The following is a 22,706-nucleotide window of genomic DNA, read 5'->3' as shown; positions in this document are numbered from 1 at the left end:
GTCAACTGTCTCCTCTGGTCTCAGGGCAGAAGTCGTTTTGTAGGGTTTTCCTCATGGCTGTTTAGTCTCATCTGGTCTCAGAGCAGAAGGGCAAAGGGTAGCCAACTGTCTCCTCTGGTCTCAGGGCAGAACTTGTCTGAGGGCAGGTGAATCCCTCCTGGTCTCAGAGCAGAAGTCCTATTTTTCTGTTCTCAGGGCAACATAGTAGGACAAAAGGAGTCAACTGTCTCCTCTGGTCTCAGGGCAGAACTTGTCTGAGGGCAGGTGAATCCCTCCTGGTCTCAGGGCAGAAGTCGTTTTGTAGGATTTTCCTCATGGCTGTTTAGTCTCATCTGGTCTCAGAGCAGAAGTTGTTTGAGGACAGGTGAATCCCTCCTGGTCTCAGAGCAGAATTCCTGTTTTTCTGTTCTCAGGGCAACATAGTAGGACAAAAGGAGTCAACTGTCTCCTCTGGTCTCATTGCAGAAGGGCAAATGGGAGCCAACTGTTTCCTCTGGTCTCAGGGCAACATAGTAGGACAAAAGGAGTCAACTGTCTCCTCTGGTCTCAGGGCAGAAGGGGAAAGGTGAGCCAACTGTCTCCTCTGGTTCAGGGCAGAAGTTGTCTGAGGACAGGTGAATCTCTCCGGGTCTCAGGGTAGAAATTGTCTGAGGGCATGTGAATCCCTCCTTGTCTCAGAGCAGAAGTCCTATTTTTCTGTTCTCAGGGCAACATAGTAGGACAAAAGGGAGTCAACTGTCTCCTCTGGTCTCAGGGCAGAAGTCATTTCGTCGGATTTTCCTCATGGCTGTTTAGTCGCATCTGGTCTCAGAGCAGAAGGGCAAAGGGGAGCCAACTGTCTCCTCTGGTCTCAGGGCAGAAGGGCAAAGGGGAGCCAAATGTCTCCTCCTGTCTCAGGGCAGAAGTTGTCTTAGGTCAGGTGAATCCCTCCTGGTCTCAGGGCAGAAGTTGTCTTAGGTCAGGTCAATCCCTCCTCGTCTCAGGGCAGAAGTCCTATTTTTCTGTTCTCGGGGCAACATAGTAGGACAAAAGGAGTCAACTGTCTCCTCTGGTCTCAGGGCAGAAGTTGTCTGAGGGCAGGCGAATCCCTGCTGGTCTCAGAGCAGAAGTCCTATTTTTCTGTTCTCAGGGCAACATAGTAGGACAAAAGGAGTCAACTGTCTCCTCTGGTCTCAGGGCAGAAGACGTTTTGTTGGATTTTCCTCATGGCCGTTTAGTCTCATCTGGTCTCAGAGCAGAAGGGCAAAGGTGAGCCAACTGTCTCCTCCTGTCTCCGGGCAGAAGTTGTCTTAGGTCAGGTGAATCCCTCCTGGTCTCAGGGCAGAAGTTGTCTTAGGGCAGGTCAATCCCTCCTGGTCTCAGGGCAGAAATTGTCTGAGGGCAGGTGAATCCCTCCTGGTCTCAGAGCAGAAGTCCTATTTTTAGTGAACTGTCTCTTCTGGTCTCAGGGCAGAAGTTGTCTTAGGGCAGGTCAATCCCTCCTGGTCTCAGGGAAGAAGTCCTATTTTTCTGTTCTCAGGGCAACATCGTAGGACAAAAGGAGTCAACTGTCTCCTCTGGTCTCAGGGCAGAAGTTGTTTTGTAGGATTTTCCTCATGGCTGTTTAGTCTCATCTGGTCTCAGAGCAGAAGGGCAAAGGGGAGCCAACTGTCTCCTCTGGTCTCAGGGCAGAAGTTGAGTGAGGACAGCTGAATCCCTCCTGGTCTCAGAGCAGAAGTCCTATTTTTAGTGAACTGTCTCTTCTGGTCTCAGGGCAGAAGTTGTCTGAGGGCAGGTGAATCCCTCCTGGTCTCAGAGCAGAAGTCCTATTTTTCTGTTCTCAGGGCAGCGTTGGGACAAAAGGGAGTCAACTGTCTCCTCTGGTCTCAGGGCAGAAGTCGTTTTGTAGGATTTTCCTCATTGCTGTTTAGTCTCATCTGGTCTCAGAGCAACATAGTAGGACAAAAGGAGTCAACTGTCTCCTCTGTCCTCAGGGCAGAAGTTGTCTGAGGACAGGTGAATCCCTTCTGCTCTCAGGGCAGAAGTTGTCTGAGGACAGGTGAATCCCTCCTGGTCTCAGGGCAGAAGTCCTATTTTTCTGTTCTCAGGGCAGAATTCCTATTTTTAGTGAACTGTCTCTTCTGGTCAATTCAAGAGGTACTTAAGGTAATTTACATCTGTGGTTTAGATCTAGACTTTTCTCATTTTTTTCCATTTTCTGTCTAGCACTGCATCTTAAAATTAAGGGTGATCACTTATATCAATTCCCTCGGGGAGAACAAGGACCGGGGGTCCCACATTTGACAAAATTGGAGGTACAAGGCTTTTGTATTACATCAGATATAAAGTGTTTCATCCTTCATTTTCTTGACATATTCAAATATGCTCTAATCTTTCAGCACATTCGCGGCTAGCAGAGGCATTCAGGGTCCCTGGAAGTTGAATGTGGTGTCTCACAACAACCAAACAGATGGGGTGTCATGTGGCATTTTCACCGCAGTGGTAAAGAAAGGGTGGTTCTGTCACATTATTAATTTAAAACTAATGAAATATTTCAGTTCTGTAAGGTTTATAAATCATTTGTTATTTGATAGTTAGGGACTGGAGATACACAATGGCTAAAAAGAAAACACTATTACTGGTGTTACAGAATTGATTTCCTTTCTGTAACTCTTAGTTTGCAGAGATGTTCCTGAACGGGGAAAAGGGCACCTTCATTGTCCTCCTGTTGACAAGGAGAGGGAGAGGCTGGGGCTCCTTTTGTTTAATTCTCTTGGTAAGTATCAGGGGCTTACTCCAGCGTGCTGTGCCCTAAGACAGGTGTTGTAGCAGAAATGTACGATGGAATGGTTTTGAATTTAAGTATACTGTAGTAAATTCAGAGTATTCAGTTCCGTACTTCAGGTGACATCTTTGCTACATTGTGTGTCTGAGGGTACAGCACACTGGAGTAATCCTGTGTTCCCAGTGCAGTAGTTTATGTAGAAGTACGTACAGTATATCCCTATTCATGGCATAGTGAAAATGTGTGAATGGAATACTATATCCAGTCATGCAAAAGTCATATTTTGCAGCATGAAAGCTACCATACATTTCTGGTGATTATGACCCACGATCCCCAGCATTATAAGGGTTTGCGTTGGATAGGGTAAGATTTCAAAGCGTCATGGATGTTCAAGGCATGAAAGTAGTGTGTCCTGATTGTACTCCATAAGATATGCAGTTCCCATAAGTTATGGGAGCTGTTGTTGGTAGGCTACTAGTAGTATAAAGTATTCAGTATGTGACACATGGTACGAGCTTGGTTATGGCCCCCAAAATGTCAGTACTATTTTTTTTTATTTTTGTTATACAAAGTAACATTATATCCATATTTTTTTAAGATATGTCGGGTATTTGTCCTGTATGCCACTCCAAACTTACACGGAAGAAAAAGGCAAGAGTTTATCATATTTCAAATGTCACGTGTGGGTTGGTCTTTTTCTGGTCCATTTGTCAAATTCCAGACGATCTGGAATATTTGAATTGAGGAAGAGAGAGGCTTGTTTACAAGGTTACTTTGACTGGGATTGTATCTAAGCAAGTCTGTTGGCTAACCGGGTTTGTGATAGACACGCTGTTACATGGTATAATTGTTTCTGGACGGACAGACAGACAGACACACACACCTTTGCTGTGAGGAAGGTACAGAGATCTTTCTAAGTGTTTGTTCCCTGAATGCTGATTGGTCTTATAAACAGTAGATGGTGGCCTTGCACAGGAATCTATAGAGTCCGCAGAGGGTGAACAAGGTATGAAAATACTGAATTTATGGTCGGCATAGCTTTGGGCATGAAATGAGGTCACATTAAAATAAGAACAATATTTCTTCTCTTCTACAGTATTATTCCAAGTGGAGAGTCTTCTCCGGCTACCTGACAGGACCAAGGCCAAGAGGTAGGATTTCATTTCATACACTTACATAATTATTCCCAAGGAATTAATAGTTCCAAACTAACTGTGTACTGGTCTACACATTGTCCTATTGTATTAGAGTGGGTACTGAGTCATGTCTTAAGAAGCTGTCAGGAATGATTCATGAAGAACCCTTTTAAGGTCTCATGTATGTGTTCTCCTGTACCTAAAGTATTACCTACCGACATTTCTACAAGGTAGAGGATTGTTTTAACTCTATATGCCTGCTTAAAATCTCCACTGATATTGCAGATATAAAGTAACAAGGGAGGAGCTGTTAAGAAGGTGTGGACAACCAGAGGGCTATTCACCCAATGCTCTGGTGGCCTATTTGAGGAAAGGCAAGAGCCAAAAAGAGGCGCTGATGGCAAAGTTGCACGACTCGCAGGTGGAGCCAGGACCACGAATCAGGCTGTCAACAAGTGTCAGCAAGTTGTTTGAAGGTAACTGACCTCTAGCCATCACCCTATAATACTCCAGCGACAGTTTCAAGTATCCCAATAAAATAGGCAGGCTATTGATTACGTAGCCTAAAGATAACAAGTGTCAACAAGTGTCAGCAAGTTGTGTGAAGATAACTGAGGTTTAGAGGTTAAGAACATGATGTGCGTGAGTTGAATGGGCAGTGAACCACCCATCACTCTTCACACAGCTGATATAAGAACCTTTTGTAAATAGTCTGGCTAGGCTGAAATTTTGATGTTACCATTAAAATTTTGCACTATTTCGGCAGGATGTGAAGGCATTGAAATTGGTTCTGGTTACACGCAATACAAATACATTCCCAGAAATAACTTTTGTGCATGACATTGGGCAGTGATTTTTCTTTTACCTCGAGTACCATCTCAGAAAATATTAGGCTTTTCCAGTACCGCCATCTTACACTTTACAGCAGTGTGGCATGCAATAGGGGTGAAATTGCAACCTCACTGAGATGTCCAATCATAGCAATAGCCAAATAGCAAAAACAAGTTTTAATTTTAGAAATCTTGTTGTTTTAAAAGGTTTTATTATTCATTGTAAATTATTATTGCATCACTGACCTATTCACTAAGAATTTGCCACCAACAATACCACCAACAGGGAGTCACGTACCACCGGTGGTACACTGAGAACCAAGGACATTGGGGCTGGAGTGATCTCACTCGAAGGAGGTTTAACTCTTTGGCCCTCTAGATGCCATGGTATCCGCTGAAAGAAATCCCTTTGCCCACAATGTCATGGACAGTACATAGATGTATTTTGCATTGAACCATGTTGTGTATCCCAAAATATTCAAAGGTAACATTAAAAGTTATTTTCCGCCTAGCCACAACTGTCAAAAATGTGCTTCTGTTGGGAGATACTGCCACCTTCTAGCCCATGCACCAGATAGGTGTATGTAATCCTGAAAAAAATACAGCTTTTATATTAATTTTGGTGACCTTTGACCTCTAGCCATCACCCTATAATACTCCAGCAACAGTTTCAAGAATCCCAATAGAATAGGGAAGCTACTGATTACATAGCCTAAAGATAAACAAAAAGCTCTATAGGTAGGCACGTAGATTATTGACCCTCATATACATATTTTTGGTTGCAAAAACAGTCAGATAGAAGGTTGGTAAACATGTTTACAGAAGCTATCTCATTATCATGTCATATGTCTCTGAGATATTAGCCCACTTGAATGAAGAGGAAGATTCTGGGATGGGTAGGCCCAGGGAGAATCTGCCTTGCCTTTGTCTTACCGAGAGGTCTTGAATTAACAGGACTTTTCTCTTCCCCAAGTAACATTAGGCTGTAATTATGAAATTTTCATAGATCTAATCAACTAGGCGGACTCATCAAATTAATCAACAGAGACAGGCACGTTCACATGCAAATCAGAACTCTATTGGAATGACTGAATCTTGTTTCTGTCCTTAACAGTCCAGACTGCATTCTTAGTTTGACAAATATAATTTTTTGCATGCTTTTGCACTGTGTATTTATAGAAGAATGTCTGGCCCTTGCGGAGGATGTCAGTCGCCTGGGTTTTAAATACCTCCCAATTAAAGAAATTGGCCAGGCTTGCCTTGAGGAGGACCAGGCCATCATCAAGGCCCAACACTGCAGGTTCATTGATCTGTTGTTACCCATGCCAGTATGCAAGATTAAGAAGGCTTAGATCTACCTATGCAGTACTGCATTCTTAGTTTGACAAATATAATTTTTTGCATGCTTTTGCACTGTGTATTTATAGAAGAATGTCTGGCCCTTGCGGAGGATGTCAGTCGCCTGGGTTTTAAATACCTCCCAATTAAAGAAATTGGCCAGGCTTGCCTTGAGGAGGACCAGGCCATCATCAAGGCCCAACACTGCAGGTTCATTGATCTGTTGTTACCCATGCCAGTATGCAAGATTAAGAAGGCTTAGATCTACCTATGCAGTACTGCATTCTTAGTTTGACAAATATAATTTTTTGCATGCTTTTGCACTGTGTATTTATAGAAGAATGTCTGGCCCTTGCGGAGGATGTCAGTCGCCTGGGTTTTAAATACCTCCCAATTAAAGAAATTGGCCAGGCTTGCCTTGAGGAGGACCAGGCCACCATCAAGGCCCAACACTGCAGGTTCATTGATCTGTTGTTACCCATGCCAGTATGCAAGATTAAGAAGGCTTAGATCTACCTATGCAGTACTGTATTACAATACCCCTACTACTGTTCTATATGTCAATAACACTATAAACTCATAACCATATATTGGCCCTTATTGTTAGATAGATTAAAGTTAAATGCAAGTTCCATTGTGTAGTCATTGCCATGGTGATTGTTTTTAAATGCAACAGCTCCATAACAAATAAAATTCACTGTTAAGACTGTGAGAGAGTGGCACGCTTTGTAAAAGCAGCTATCTGTCAGTCTCAAATAATATCATTCTATAACAGGCTGCAATGAAATTGTCATTTGGCAACATCCACATATCCTGTTAGAGAGATGACTAACCTGTAATACTTCTCTAGTAGGGCCATGCCCTTTTGAGAACAGCCAGAGACTGGCACTGTATTTCTATGCATATTTTTAGGAACATGATGGTAAGGCTGTAAGCAACACATTGATGTTTTAAGCAAACCCTCTGACTCCTAATATGAAAAGAACAAATTATTTTTGTTGGTAAATGTAAGTAAAATACCTTTCAGCCTTGTTGTTGGTCTCACTGCTACAGTGATAGAACGTTCTTCCAAAGTGGACAAACTCTTCCTCCTGAGGGGAAAAAATATTTCATCTGAGATACTTATGTACAAACATTAAAAATAAATACTTGTAAACTCACTATTATGATGTACCCTCAATGTCAACTGTCTCCTCCTGGTCTCAGGGCAGAAGTCCTAATTTTCTGTTCTCAGGGCAGCGTTTGGACTCATCAGTCTCCTCTGGTCTCAGGGCAGAAGTTGTTCTGTAGGATTTTCCTCATGGCTGTTTAGTGCATATCATATGCAATATTAATAAACAGAAACAGACTGGCATAAATTACACAATGCAATAATAAGGATATGTAATGACAAACAGTAAAAAGATGAATAAATGAGAAGATTTGAGTGTTTATAAATTTAAGGGCTTTAAGCTCAGAAAGGCCCATATCTATTTCACTGTCATAGTGTGCACAGAGGGCTAGACAAATAAATGTGCAACGATCCCTTAATGGACGCATCGGCAGGCTAACTACACTGCCGTGACATAACTAATAACACCTGGAGCCACAGTGACACACCGTTAATCAACATAACAATATTATCAGATCATATACATCAAGTAGAATATTAAATCGGCAACAATTAACCAATGCACAAGACACAGTACAGTACTATAAACTAAATTGCCGAATAACGCCCAGAATATAATTAAGAACAGTGACAGAATGATAACTTATTACACACTCTCATGGACGCACAAGACGGAGCAAATCAACAAAAAAGAAGCAGCAAGAGTCCAGAAAAACACGGCTGCAGGATAAAATAGAGTCCAGACTGCTGGGATGAACGAATAAAATCCAGAACTGCCGCGGTGAATAAAACTCGCGCCAGACACTTCTCACAATGCAGCAGAGGTCTCCGATTGGTTCAGCGCATCCTGCCATTAACTTTATGTGCGCTTGATGCGCGTTCACAGTGAAGGGCTAACCTTGTGAACACATATTGTTAGAATTAAGTGAACGAATAGTGTTGCAATAAAAGGGACTGTTGATCAAAGAGTTTAATTGACTTTATCCACAACACATCACTTTTTAAAATCAACATTACTTACTTGTGTTGAAATTAAATGAAATCTCTAATTCCAGCTGTAAACACTGAATATGTTGTGGTTTCTTTACTCCTCTATGACAGTAAACTGAATATTTTTAAGATTGTTGACCAAACGGGACATTTAAGGACATCATCTTCTGCTTTGGGAAATATTATAGTTTTTCTACATTTTATAGACCAATTACAGCCCCAATTAGCTGCTAAACTAAAAAGCATGCTGCCTGAAGTGGGTGCACAAGCTCAAAGGGTGTATCGAGGATGTAAATATTGACTGTTCAAATCAATGTGCTAGGGCTAGCAAGTAGCCAGTTGAGCTAGAATTTGAACTGATTTGATGTGCAAGGCAGAGCTGTAAGTTGTTTAGTCTCTCTCCTGGTCCCAGGGCTGAAGTAACTTCACTAACAGATTGCTGTAATTTCTACAGTAAAATTTTACAGTAACTTCTTGTTCCGTCATTTTACAAAGTTTTCTTGTATATTGCAATGCATTATGGGTCCAAAACAATTACAGTAGCTGACTGCATTTTTCCACAGTAATATATTGTGAAATTACAGGCAAGTTGCGCTTGACTGTAAATAATGCAGTGAACTGCACTGGGTGAAACTGAGTAAGAGACGCTGCTGGAAGTCACCAGAGTGAATGTCTGAATATCCAACCTAAAACTCACTTCAGACAGATACACGAGTAACATCATCTATAAAAGGCCTGTTTGTGGCATCATCTCTCACCGACAGCCATACCACTCTGCACACGCCTGATGTTGGAAGCTAAGCAGGGTCGGGCCTGGTTAGTACTTGGGTGGGAGACCAGTAAGCTTTTTACTTCTCTACACACAGCAGAGGGAGCTGCTGCTGCTGCTTCGTTAGAGACATGTCATTTAGTTTTTCTTCAACTCTAAACAATTCCTTCCTCCCCCTGAATGTTGCAACTTCAGATGCTCTTAAATATCAAACATGAAGTTGCAATGAACTTTTTAAAAAAAAACTAAGCAGCACTTTAGGGAGCAAGGTTTGAACATGATGCATAGCAGACTGGACTAATGACTGAGACATATTGTGTTGCTTCCCTCAAATCTTTTCATGAGATCCCAAGTTGATTTGAACAGATGTTATTTTACATCTTCGATGCACCCTTTGAGCTTGTGAACCCACGTCAGGCAGGATGCTTTAAGCTTCAAAGCTACAGGGAAGAGGGTGAAGACAAAAAAATGAAGACAAAAATCATCTACTAAGTAGTGCTATAATTGTTCTATAAAATGTTGAAAAACAATAATATTTCCTGAAGCCCAAGATGACATCCTTAAATGTCGCCATTTTGTCAAACTTAATATTCAGTTTACCGTCAGAGGAGTAAAGAAACCACAAAATATTCACAATGTTTACAGCTCATTGAAAATGATGCAGTTACAACTTTTATTCCAGAACCTTGAAAAACCGCAACTATTTACAACATTAAATGTGCAAATATAGAAAAGAAAAGTCAAATAATCTCAGCCAGGAAAAATACCCCTTCAGATGAGAGTGTTTCAGCCTGGTGACACCAATTCCCTACATCACCAAACGTTTCCATCTTACAGCCATATCAACCACTGCTGTCTCATATGGAATACAGTTTGTACTTTTAACAACACTGACTGTTGGCATCTGAAAACATTTAATGTAACATGTACTCTTGCACTAGATCAGGATCCAAAATAAAACAAGAGCTTAAGAACAAGGACTTTGTATTTCTTCTCCCATCTCTACATTACAGTCACAGGAAATGTAGCATTTGAGTGTTGTACCAACAGGGAAAAGGTATTTAACTGGTGATGTATTTAAAGCTGAAGAGAGTGCACATACAATATTGCAATGACTAACCCCAGGCGACGGGGCTTTCCATTGTGAACGTAACATATCTCCTTTTTGAGCACATTTCAAAGAAACGCCTTACTCACAAAAGGGACATTCCCAGTGTCCTCCCTTTGCCTTTTCCAAGTTTGTGTCCATTATCACACTGGGAATGGAACCATCTTACACATTCACCACACTGGACCGGTGAAATTATTGATTGATATATATTTTCTTATGTTGCCATTAGACACCAAGGCGTTTTACATGCTTGTGTCAGTTAGCTTTCCTTCAGTCGGACTCAAGTGTACCATGTTATGTCCACACTTTTACTGCTGCTTCACAACAACTCACCCAGTCTGTATTGGGAGGTCCAGATCCCAGAGGCTGCACACATTGCACATCAAGTGTGCTCATCAAAGACTGAAACAAAAGAAGATGGTATGCATTTATTTACATAGTACATTGTAGGTATACTGTGTTATTTACAGCATATGTACCTGATGCCTCTAGGATTTGGAGAGCCAGATCTCTCCTCTCATCTCTTCAGTAGATGTCTCAAATTCAACATCGGGGATGTTTTCAAAGTTTACCTGCAATAGCATGAAATGGAAAAAAAAGGATGAACACAAAACATGCAGACTTTTAATGACAAATTCATCCTGTATTCAGACTGACATGTCCTCGTGCCTAAAGACATATAGAAGTGTTGGTATGGATGTCCAATAGTGAGTAAAATTTTACTGATGAGCACACAGGATAAAGTAATCAGTAATCTCAGTTAATGTACTTGTTTTCAGTAAAAACTTGATACATTTCAGTCCTGTAGCCTACAACAGCGATGGTTTTGGACAAAATGATCCATTGTGTCACCTGCTTCTGCACTAAATGGAACTGAACGCTCTGAATTTACTACAGTATACTTAAGTTCAAAACCAGTCCATCTTACATTTCTGCTACAACACCTGTCTTAGGGCACAGCGCACTGGAGTAAGCCCCTGATACTTACCAAGAGAATTAAACAAAAGGAGCCCCAGCCTCTCCCTCTCCTTGTCAACAGGAGGACAATGAAGGTGCCCTTTTCCCCGTTCGGGAACATCTCTGCAAACTAAAAGAGTGACAGAAAGGCAATCAATTCTGTAACACCAGTAATACTGTTTTCTTTTTAGCCATTGTGCATCTCCAGTCTCCAACTATCAAATAACATCAAATCATTATAAATCTTACAGAACTGAATTAGTTTTAAATGAATAATGTGACAGAACCCCCGTTTCTTTACCACTGCGGTGAAAATGCCACATGACACCCCAGCCGTTCAACTTCCAGGGACCCTGAATGCCTCTGCTAGCCCCGAATGTGCTGAAAGATTAGAGCATATTTGAGTATGTCAAGAAAATTAAGGATGAAACACTTTATATCTGATGTAATACAAAAACTTTTTACCTCCGATTTTGTCCAATGTGGGAGCACCGGTCCTCGTTCTCACCGAGGGAATTGATACAAGTAATCACCTTCAATTTTAAGTTGCAGTGCTAGACAGAAAATTACCTTTAAGTAACTCTGGGTTATGTAAACTGTTGTATTAAAATAAAAATAAACTAGACTCTGCATAAACATTCATCAAAAGCAAATGGGAAATTAATTAACATGCTACACTGGGAACTAGAATACCATTTAGTATAGTACACAATACTCTCATAACTTCATGAGTATGTTAGGTAAAAGAAAACAATTCATCAACATACAAAAACAGTCCAATGTCTGCCCTCCAGGTAGGGACCGGTCACTTCCTCTTCACCTTCAAATATGTTATTCTTACAGGAAAAGAACAAAGAAGAAAAGATCAGGAAGATGTCAAATGAAAATGTATGGCATGTTGTTTTCTTGTTAAAAGTACTGAAAACATAGTAACTTCATTAATCCAGTTTGACTGAAAAATGGAATAAACCTACATCTACCTATATAATGTGTCACCAAATTCTACCTACAACACTGATCAATATTGCCCAGATAATTCTTAATTTTCTGAAATAGCGGCCAACTGAGATGAGCCTCAACCCGTGGCAATTAATTGCCACTATTCCAGGTCGGCTCTAAATGACGGACAAATATTAGATTACAATTAAAATGCATCATTCCCAAGTTCTACAAAATAAAATCAACTGACTGCAAAAGTTGCTTGGATTACCATGCTGAAGATGCAGAATAAGGCATCCATTGTCTGAAGTGTAATTGCACAGATGCATTAAAGAAAGTAATGATTGTAAGTAATAAACCATTTTAGAATGCACAGTCAGAGCCATGAAGTGACAGGCTGATACAGTTGTTTCAACAGCCAACACAAAAGTATTATATAGTATTATTATATATTACTTCTGGGTGAACACAAAGCTTCTTCTGAGAAAAGCTTTCAAAAGAATGTCCGATTACAACTAAAGCACCAGAGTGGTACAAAAGGACTGCCACATGCATGCAACAGGGGAGTCATCCGAGGAGTGCCCCGAGAGCAGGAGAATGTTACTTCAGCCCTGGGACCAGAAGAGACTAAACTGCCCTCAGACAAATAATGATTTAGGCTGGTAAAGTTGTAAAACTGCGTGGGTGAATAATGCAAAATGGAAAATCAAGACAGTTTCCTTCACCCATTCAATATAATACATGAATTAACAGGAACTCAGTGCATGCTGTTTAGTATATATAAATTGAGGACCACTGCTCAGGTGAAACATTTTCACCTACCTCACCAAAACCATGATGAAGAAAAGACTTGACAAGGAAATCTCTACCTCCAGCTTTTTGCCAGAGGTCGGCATTTCTGTCTTTGGCCTTTTCTGAAACATCCCATTAAGATATAGCAGCAAACAAAATTACCATGTGCTCGGTTTATCCCAAATGTCCTCTGGCGTCTGAGTGGCAGAGGCACTGGAGCTCGTGGTGGCAGGCTTTAGGAGGGACAAAGGGAAGAACAGGTTTGTCTCAGAAATCACAAAAAGGTAACTAGAGATAACACGAAGCGTAAGAGCCGTGAATACCACTCCATGGAGAGATTAATGATCTGGCAGTCAGGGAAGAGAACTACAGCCCTTTGAAGCTGGTGCTGACGAGGAGATGAGCTGCAGGTGAGTGAGCTGCAGGAGCTCCTGCCAATCAAGGACGCCACCCCAGCCACTGCAGGAGACTCAGAGCACTGACACACAGCAACAAATATATAAAGAATAACATGGAGTCCATAATCATGACATAACATCCATTAAAAAGAGGTGTGTCCTATGTGAAGTGTACAGTGATACAAATCAGCATTGGTTTGGAGTCACTGGATAACATGACATGGAAGCTATTTAAAATAAAAGCTGAATTTGTATTTTTCATGTGAAATAAAAGAAGCAGTATAATGTAATAAAAACAGTTATTATTATCATTATTATTGTTATTTGTCCCAGAAATTATGTTTTCATTAAACACTAGGATCCAATAAAAAGAGGTGTGTCTCGTTTGATCTGTATAGGAAGACATTTCTGCAGTGGATTTGAGTCAATGGTTGGCTGTGTCCAAATTCAGGGGCTGCAGCCTTCAGTGGCCTAGCCTTCGCGGTCCACGAGGGCCGGGTCCTTCGGACAGGTCTTTGAGAGCCTCGTCCACCGCTGTTAAATGGGACGGTCTAGCCTTCGGAGTATTTCCTGGTTGCCTCACCAGATGTTCCCGCCCCTTACCCTTACGTCACGATTGTGAATAAAGAGATGGATTAAAGTCTGTTTTGGTTCAAATCCATCAAACGTGTAGGCTACATTTATTTGTGTGTGTATAAAAATTAACGACAAAATGTGTCATATCTAAATTGAATCATTAACATTACAAAATAAACATTAACCCATTGGTGAATAACAACTATATTTACCATAGCATCACCAGCATCACGTATTTTAACTGAATGTTGAAATTTGGAGGTTTTGAAGTTTAACATATCTGGCGTTGGATGTTCAAATGACTAAAAACCGAGTATAAACCCATTACTTAAATTTGAATGTCATGTCTGCGCCACTTGATGTCGCCATTTTCTCTTGCTTCCTCTTCTGTTTCGGGACTGAACAGCGGTGCGCAAAGGATCTTGGGATATAGCGGGCCGCGAAGGATAGTAGCAGTGGAAGTGCAGGCTGCATTTGTGGGCTGCGTTTGAAGGAGCCTTTGAATTTGGACAGCCTTCGCGCAGTGTTGTGACTTAATTGGCCTTCAAATGCGCCCTTCGTGGGCTGCAGCCCCTGAATTTGGACACAGCAAGATTGTCAAATGACCTGGAAGCTACTGAGGAAGAAAAGCTAATTTTAAATTTAAAAAAATATTCATGAAAAATAGTTCCACTGAAATCCAGTACAAAGAGGTGTCTCATTCAACCATGTTATGGGCAGAGATCAGAGATTCCCCAAGGTTACAGGTCACAAGAAAGCAGGTGGGAATTTTCTTTACTCAAAGTTGTCCTGAGGTCAGAAACGTTTGTGATTGGTTCAATCTGACAACCAATCGCAAGAGAGGAGAGAATAGCAGAGGCGGGGCCACCATTTTAAAGTTGTGCTTGCCAAAAACTCCGCCCTGCTGCTGGTTATCATTTCTGCATTCAAGCAATATCAAGGTTAAAAAGGTAAAAAGTGCTCAATTATAAAGAAAAGTGATAGTAAGTTGCATGTGCTACGGCTAGCAAGTAGCCAGTTGAACTAGCATTTGAACTGATTTGATGTGCAAGGCAGAGCTGTAAGTTGTTTAGTCTCTCTTCTGGTCCCAGGGCTGAAGTAACATTCTCCTGTTCTCAGGGCAGAGTGGCCTAAATCATTATTTGTCTGAGGGCAGTTTAGTCTCTTCTGGTCCCAGGCAGTGGTGGACAGTAACGAAGTAAATTTACTTGAGTACTGTACTTAAGTAGCCTACAGTTTTTGAGTATCTGTACTTTACTTGAGTATTATTTTTGGGGGATACTTTTACTTTCACTCCACTACATTTGAAGGACAAATATTGTACTTTTTACTCCACTACATTTCTATTAATGCTCTCGTTACTCGCTACTTTTGATCTTACGTCAGCTGATGATTTTTTTTTTTTTTTTTTTTGCAAAATTCAGAGAAAATAAACCGTTTCTGCTGATTCGCGTATGGTTTGTCTTAGTCGTATTGCCGTACCTGTACTACGTCATGAGCACCCGTGGCCTTATCTCAAACCCACGTTTGAGATTTTTGTCACAAAAACTGATTCGTTTCAGTTTAAATGTCTGTTGTTCTTACCGCGGACCAATTATATCACGGACTACAAAGACTCGTCTTCCAACCGGAAAAAGCACGTCGCGGTATGTAAAGTAGCTACTAACGTTAGCTAGTTAATTGTTTGTGAAAGAGAGAGAGAGAGAGAGTGTGTGTGTGTGTGTGTGTGTGTGTGTGAGAGAGAGAGAGAGAGAGAGAGAGAGAGAGAGTGGGTGTGCACGCGTTAGTGAGGTGCGGCTGTCTTTGATGTGGGTTATCCGGCTCATTTTTGGCTGTGATGTATGATATAAGTAAAGTAAACTAGCCAATAAGTTGTTTATCTGTAAATGTCAATATCAGTTCTTGTAGTGCCTGCATCTACATCTTTTTTATGTAGAGAAAGCATGGATGTCAGATGCAAAAATATACTGAACTGACCGCAGCTGTCTGCAATATATTTCATGTGTTGATGAATGCAGCTGAGTCTGTGTTCTGAGGCTTCTTGCCTTTATTTGCTTATTTTTGAGCTATAAACACGTCTGTAGCAGAATCGCATCAGTGTATTGTATAATGACATTAAGCTACTTTCCTTTCCTGTATTTCCTGAGATATTTTTTTAAATACTTATACTTAAGTAATTTTTTAAACAAATACTTTAGTACTTTTACTTAAGTAATATTTTGACTAAGCTACTTTTACTTGTATTGGAGTAATATTTGACAAGGAGTATCTGTACTTTTACTCAAGTAGTGAAGTTGTGTACTCTGTCCACCTCTGGACACATTGCATAGGTAAATGTATATAACACACACAGAAACATACATACACACAATACAATTTCGTTTGACATGTTCCTGATCTTTTCTTCTTTGTTCTTTTCCTGTAAGAATAACATATTTGAAGGTGAAGAGGAAGTGACCGGTCCCTACCTGGAGGGCAGACATTGGACTTTTTTTGTATGTTGATGAATTGTTAATGATTTTCTTTTACCTAACATAAACATGAAGTTATAAGAGTATTGCATACTATATTAAATAGTATTCTAGTTCCAAGTGTAGCATGTTAATTAATTTCCCATTTGCTCTTGATTAATGTTTATACAGATTCTAGTTTATTAATTTATTTTAACACAACACAGTTTACATAACAAAGAGTTACTTAAAGGTAATTTACATCTGTGGTTTGGATCTAGACTTTTCTCATATATTTTTTTCCATTTTCTGTCTAGCACTGCAACTTAAAATTAAGGGTGGTGACTTATATCAATTCCCTCGGTGAGAACGAGGACCGGTGCTCCCACATTGAACAAAATTGGAGGTACAAGGCTTTTGTATTACATCAGATATAAAGTGTTTCATCCTTCATTTTCTTGACATATTCAAATATGCTCTAATCTTTCAGCACATTCGCGGCTAGCAGAGGCATTCAGGGTCCCTGGAAGTTGAATGTGGTGTCTCACAACAACCAAACAGATGGGGTGTCATGTGGCATTTTCACCGCAGTGGTAAAGAAAGGGGGGTTCTGTCACATTATTCATTTAAAACTAATGAACTAATTCAGTTCTGTAAGGTTTATAATGATTTGATGTTATTTGATAGTTAGGGACTGGAGATACACAATTGCTAAAAAGAAAACAGTATTACTGGTGTTACAGAATTGATTGCCTTTCTGTCACTCTTTTAGTTTGCAGAGATGTTCCCGAACGGGGAAAAGGGCACCTTCATTGTCCTCCTGTTGACAATGAGAGGAAGAGGCTGGGGCTCCTTTTGTTTAAGTCTCTTGGTAAGTATCAGGGGCTTACTCCAGCGTGCTGTGCCCTAAGACAGGTGTTGTAGCAGAAATGTACGATGGAATGGTTTTGAACTTAAGTATACTGTAGTAAATTCAGAGCGTTCAGTTCCATTTAGTGCAGAAGCAGGTGACACAATGGATCACTTTGTCCAAAACCATCGCTGTTGTTGTACCTTACTGATGAATTTCAATTTGTCTTGTTTAGAAAATACAGCAGCATCAGTGCTTGCTGCTGCCGCACCACATGATGAAGGTACGGTGATCTTTCTGCTAACCATTGTTTGGTCTTCTAAAACTGATTGTTACAATCCTTCATTCTGATTGGCTGAATTGCGTTCCAAGCCGTTGTAAAACCCAGCACAACCTTTCAAGTTGTCCTCATAACAATATTTAATAGCAATTCTGTTCTATTTGGCTGTTGTATCTACCGTTGCACGGCAACCATTTCTTGTTTAGAGGAACTATGTATTGGCGGAAGAATGATTGTTTATCAATAGACTGTTTAATTTTTAAATTCATGTACCTTTTATTCAACGAAAACGTATTGCTTTTTTGTAGTGATAGTTTCGCGTTGTGCCAAACAACTCCCCTTACCTGTTGTAAAATTGGCGTGACCCGCTGCCTCTTGGGGCTTATTGCTTAAATTGAATACTCACTCAATTAATCAACAGAGACGGGCACTTTCACATGCAAATCAGAACTCTTTTGGAATGACTGAATCTTGTTTCTGTCCTTAACAGTCCATACTGCATTCTTAGTTTGACAAATATCATTTTTTGTATTATTAATTAACTTTTCTGGTCCATTTGTCTATTTGTCTCTGGCTCCAGAATATTTGAATTGAGGAAGAGAGGCTTGTTTACAAGGTTACTTTTACTGGGACTGGGGTTGTATCTAAGCAAGTCTGTTGGCTAACCGGGTTTCTGATAGACATGCTGTTACATGGTATAATTGTTTCTGTTTATGTATCAACAGAAGCAGAGACACCAACAGAGATGGTTGCAGGTAATGAATATAGTTGAGATATTTTCTGTGACACACACACACACACACGCACACACACACACACACACACACACACACACACACACACACACACACACACCTTTCCTCTGCAGCCAACAGCACTTTGCTGTGAGGAAGGTACAGAGATCTTTCTTTTGAAACTGTTTGTTCCCTGATTGCTGATTGCTCTTAAATACAGCAGATGGTGGCCTTGTACAGGAACCTGTAGAGTCTGCAGAGGGTGAACAAGGTATGAAAATACTGAATCTATGGTCGGCATAGCTTTGGGCATGAAATGAGGTCACATTAAAATAAAAACAATATTTCTTCTCTTCTACAGTATTATTCCAAGTGGAGAGTCTTCTCCGGCTACCTGACAGGACCAAGGCCAAGAGGTAGGATTTCATTTCATACACTTACATAATTATTCCCAAGGAATTAATAGTTCCAAACTAACTGTGTACTGGTCTACACATTGTCCTATTGTATTAGAGTGGGTACTGAGTCATGTCTTAAGAAGCTGTCAGGAATGAGTCATGAAGAACCCTTTTAAGGTCTCATGTATGTGTTCTCCTGTACCTAAAGTATTACCTACCGACATTTCTACAAGGTAGAGGATTGTTTTAACTCTATATGCCTGCTTAAAATCTCCACTGATATTGCAGATATAAAGTAACTAGGGAGGAGCTGTTAAGAAGGTGTGGACAACCAGAAGGCTATTCACCCAATGCTCTGGTGGCCTATTTGAGGAAAGGCAAGAGCCAAAAAGAGGCGCTGATGGCAAAGTTGCACGACTCGCAGGTGGAGCCAGGACCACGAATCAGGCTGTCAAAAACTGTCAGCAAGTTGTGTGAAGGTAACTGAGATTTAGAGGTTAAGAACATGATGTGCGTGGGTTGAATGGGCAGTGAACCACCCATCTCTTCACACAGCTGATATAAGAACCTTTTGTGAATAGTCTGGCTAGGCTGAAATTTTGATGTTACCATTAAAATTTTGCACTATTTCGGCAGGATGTGAAGGCATTGAAATTGGTTCTGGTTACACGCAATACAAATACATTCCCAGAAATAACTATTGTGCATGACATTGGGCAGTTTGTTTTTTTTTTATTTACTATTTTTATTTTACCTCAAGTACCATCTCAGAAAATATTAGGCTTTTCCAGTACGACCATTACACTTTACAGCAGTGTGGCATGCAATAGGGGTGAAATTGCAACCTCACTGGAATGTCCATTCATAACAATGAGGTGGGAGTGATCTCACTCGAAGGAGGTTTAACTCTTTAGCCCTCTAGATGCCATGATATCCGCTGAAAGAAATCCATTTTCCCACAATATCATGGACGGTACATAGATGTACTTTGCATTAGTGAACCATGTTGTGTATCCCAAAATATTCAAAGGTAACATTAAAAGTTATTGTCCGCCTAGCCACAACTGTCAAAGTTGCTTCTGTTGGGAGGTACTGCCGCCTTCTAGCCCATGCACCAGGTAGGTGTATGCAACACCCGGCAAAATACAGATTTTATTAATTTTGGTGACCTTTGACCTCTAGCCATCACCCTATAATACTCCAGCGAGAGTTTCAAGTATCCCAATAAAATAGGCAGGCTATTGATTACGTAGCCTAAAGATAAACAAAAAAGTACATAGGGAGGCGCGTAGATTATTGACCCTGATATATATATATTTTTGGTTGAAGAAAAAAGTGAGATAGAAGGTTGGGTAAACATGTATGTTTCAAGAAGAATTCTTCAATCTTGAATTAACAGGACTCTTCTCTTCCCCAAGTCACATTAGGCTGTACTATGAAATTTTCATAGATCTTATCAACTAGGCGGACTCATCAAATTAATCAACAGAGACGGGCACTTTCACATGCAAATCAGAACTCTTTTGGAATGACTGAATCTTGTTTCTGTCCTTAACAGTCCATACTGCATTCTTAGTTTGACAAATCATTTTTTGTATGTTTTTGCACTGTGTGTTTATAGAAGAATGTCTGGCCCTTGTGGGGGATGTCAATCACATGGGTTTTAAATACCTCCCAATTAAAGAAATTGGCCAGGCTTGCCTTGAGGAGGACCAGGCCATCATCAAGGCCCAACACTGCAGGTTCATTGATCTGTTGTTACCTATGCCAGTATGCAAGATTAAGAAGGCCTAGATCTACCTATGCAGTGCTGTATTACAATACATCTACTACTGTTCTATATGTCAATAACATCTGTTTTCAACACTTTTGTAGGCAGATGCTAACAAAGATAAAGACAGCGATGGAGGCCAACTGGTCAGATTACAGCATCGCTACGCATGGCCTTGGGCCAGAAATGTTCAAGGGTGCTTTTTCTTTGATTGATGCGTGCCTGGCCGAGAACCTCCACTGCCTTCAGGAGTAAAATGCTGCAGTAGAACTTGCCAGATGGTAGGAGAGTCTCTCCATCCCTTTTTTTAAAATTTTTTTTTTTTATTTGATGTTACAGGGCATTGATACTTTAACTTGAAAATCCCAAACATAACATTTTCTTACCGTGAACAGAGATTATGTACAGCACCGACGAACTTGTGCATAAAGAGGCATGTTCATAACCTTGCAGTACTTTTAATCTTGAATATTTACATTAACATTTCTCCTTTCATCCATCTTAACCAGGTACCCAGACGGAGTGTCCGGAAAGCCCGTGAACACAGCGCATCAACTTCCCCTCTGCTATTTCAAAATAAAATTCTTATTTCAAAATAAAGTGTCCTTGTTTTAACATGTCAGCTGTAAAACCACACCTCTGCAAGAAGCCAAAGTATATGTAGATGTGTGCAATACTGACAAAAGTAAAATAAAGGATACTGAAATAGAGTCCTTGACACATGTCAATGTCAACCTGAAGTTACATCTGATGCATTGTGTTATTTCACAGGATTTTAGAGTTGTATCAGCATTTATGGGTAGTCTTGACAAAGGAATTGTCTTAGATTGTTTACTGTATAAACCACTTTGCACAATATAGATTGGATTTAGAACAGCCTCATTTGCCAAATGGGGACAAAAGGGAATCGACTGTCTCCTCTTGCCTCAGGGCAGAAGTTGTCTGAAGGCAGGTGAATCCCTCCTGAGGGGTATTGCACAAAACCAAGATAAGGGATTAAACCAGGATATGTTGGTTATCCTGGCTGAATTTGGCCTCAAGTCGGTTGCATGAAAGCAGGTCAAACTTAACCCGGCCAAGTTACTATGGTGATTTATTCTCTGCAGGTAGCCTGCTCCAGACGAGGCTAACAGCCAGGCTAAGATTAATCCTAGTGATTCGCCTCTATTTCCACCGTCAATCCTGTGAGGCATTAATGTGTTTTACAGCATGTCCATGGTCTTTCTAAGTATGTTGCATCATTTTAATCAAATTGCATTAAAATATTAGTCATTTCTCATTTCAATCAAATCTATTGGCTGCTTGTAATTGCAAGTCTTAATTTTGATTCAAGTATGTTATATTGCTATACTAATGAAGACTGCTCGTCAAATTGCTGTCAGGTTTCATAAATGTTGTATTGCAGTAATCGAGATTACAAAACACAGCTGATGAAGTTGCAAAGGTGTTTCCAATGAAATCTGTGACAGGGGCAATATAGTGTGTATATATACAGTAGGTCCATATATATATATATATATATATATATATATATATATATATATAGGTCATTGGTGCAGTGGACTGCACACACATCAGGATCAAACGCCCCTCAGGAGAACATGAGGGAGATTACATTAACAGGAAATCCTTCCACAGCATCAATGTTCAGGTAAGAGTGATTTGTGGTTACTATGACCCACATAAGTTAATTCTGTGCATTAAATGACCTCAATCAGTTTAAACTTAACATTTCAGATGATCTATGATGCCGACTGATTTGTCAGCAATTTAGAGGCAATGTGGCCTGGCTCAGTGCATGACTCCAGTGTCTTTCGGGCGAGTCCAATTTACGAGAGACTTTCACAAGGTAAGCTACACATTTAATTTGTACTGTCAGCACCTTTGACATCATGGGTGTTTAACTCTGCCGTGTAGTTTTCTAAATGATATCTTGTATTATCAGGTGAATTCTCTGGTGTGCTGCTGGGAGACAAAGGCTATGCCTGCGAGTCATTCCTCTTGACTCCCCTTGCGGACCCCCAAACCCCACAACAGCAGGCCTACAACCATGCACACAACAAGACAAGGGCTCGAAACGAGATGACCTTCGGCCTTCTGAAATCTCGGTTTCAGTGTCTGCACCACCTGAGGGTTTCCCCGGACAGGGCCTGTGATGTCATTGCTGCATGCGCAGTACTGCATAACATTGCAGGCCTAAGAAAGATGAGGCCCCCTCGAGTGGCTGTTGATGTTGTCTGGGAAAATGCTCCCATCTTCTCAGACAACATTAATGGCAGACTCGTCAGGGAGCAATATATTGCAAATTTTTTCACTTAATTTTTGGATTTAGCCCATCTTTAGTTAATAAAAGTTCTTAAATTTTACTTTTTGCTGTGTGTGCGCAACATAGTAGGACAAAAGGAGTCAACTGTCTCCTCTGGTCTCAGGGCAGAAGTTGTTTTGTAGGATTTTCCTCATGGCTGTTTAGTCTCATCTGGTCTCAGAGCAGAAGGGCAAAGGGGAGCCAACT

The 22,706-nt window shown here is 40.6% G+C and overlaps 1 protein-coding gene and 2 long non-coding RNA genes across 8 annotated transcripts; 1 reads left to right on the top strand and 2 right to left on the bottom strand.

Moving 5' to 3' along the window:
* Window positions 1–2,228: 2,228 nt before the first annotated feature.
* LOC311253330 (transcription factor aptf-4) lies at window positions 2,229–20,910 on the top strand. Of its 5 annotated transcripts, none has more exons than XM_084347222.1 (7): window positions 17,316–18,046; window positions 18,249–18,296; window positions 18,387–18,441; window positions 18,712–18,902; window positions 20,045–20,165; window positions 20,299–20,475; window positions 20,704–20,910. In XM_084347222.1, the coding sequence occupies exons 1-6, from the start codon at window positions 17,974–17,976 to the stop codon at window positions 20,447–20,449; spliced, it is 639 nt and encodes a 212-aa protein (XP_084203348.1). In that variant the 5' UTR covers window positions 17,316–17,973; the 3' UTR covers window positions 20,450–20,475; window positions 20,704–20,910. The 5 variants fall into 5 exon arrangements, 3 of the variants coding, with proteins under 3 accessions (XP_084203348.1, XP_084203347.1, XP_084203349.1); XM_084347221.1 differs by having other exon boundaries at window positions 18,246–18,296; XR_014621669.1 differs by lacking the exons at window positions 17,316–18,046; window positions 18,249–18,296; window positions 18,387–18,441; window positions 18,712–18,902; window positions 20,045–20,165 and adding exons at window positions 2,229–2,294; window positions 2,379–2,481; window positions 2,657–2,755; window positions 17,247–17,299.
* LOC311253331 lies at window positions 6,529–10,613 on the bottom strand. Of its 2 annotated transcripts, XR_014621671.1 has the most exons (4): window positions 10,529–10,613; window positions 10,383–10,451; window positions 7,230–7,372; window positions 6,529–7,159 (listed from the first exon to the last, which is right to left on the bottom strand). It is a non-coding gene; the product is annotated as an uncharacterized lncRNA (long non-coding RNA). The 2 variants fall into 2 exon arrangements; XR_014621672.1 differs by lacking the exons at window positions 10,383–10,451; window positions 10,529–10,613 and adding an exon at window positions 7,832–7,940.
* LOC311253170 lies at window positions 11,038–13,103 on the bottom strand. The gene is made up of 5 exons (XR_014621629.1): window positions 12,900–13,103; window positions 11,774–11,842; window positions 11,472–11,560; window positions 11,308–11,387; window positions 11,038–11,136 (listed from the first exon to the last, which is right to left on the bottom strand). It is a non-coding gene; the product is annotated as an uncharacterized lncRNA (long non-coding RNA).
* Window positions 20,911–22,706: the final 1,796 nt, after the last annotated feature.

Source organism: Pagrus pagrus, assembly GCF_965226575.1.
Source record: "Pagrus pagrus genome assembly, chromosome: 24".
NCBI lineage: Eukaryota > Metazoa > Chordata > Actinopteri > Spariformes > Sparidae > Pagrus > Pagrus pagrus.
This window is presented reverse-complemented; position numbering and strand designations above follow the sequence as displayed.

Coding starts and splice junctions, on each gene's coding strand:
- LOC311253330 (XM_084347221.1), top strand. CDS start 17,974: ATGCTGTTACATGGTATAATTGTTTCTGTTTATGTATCAACAGAAGCA. Junction 18,442..18,711: donor GACAGGACCAAGGCCAAGAG/GTAGGATTTCAT, acceptor CTGATATTGCAG/ATATAAAGTAACTAGGGAGG. Junction 20,166..20,298: donor ATCAAGGCCCAACACTGCAG/GTTCATTGATCT, acceptor ACACTTTTGTAG/GCAGATGCTAACAAAGATAA.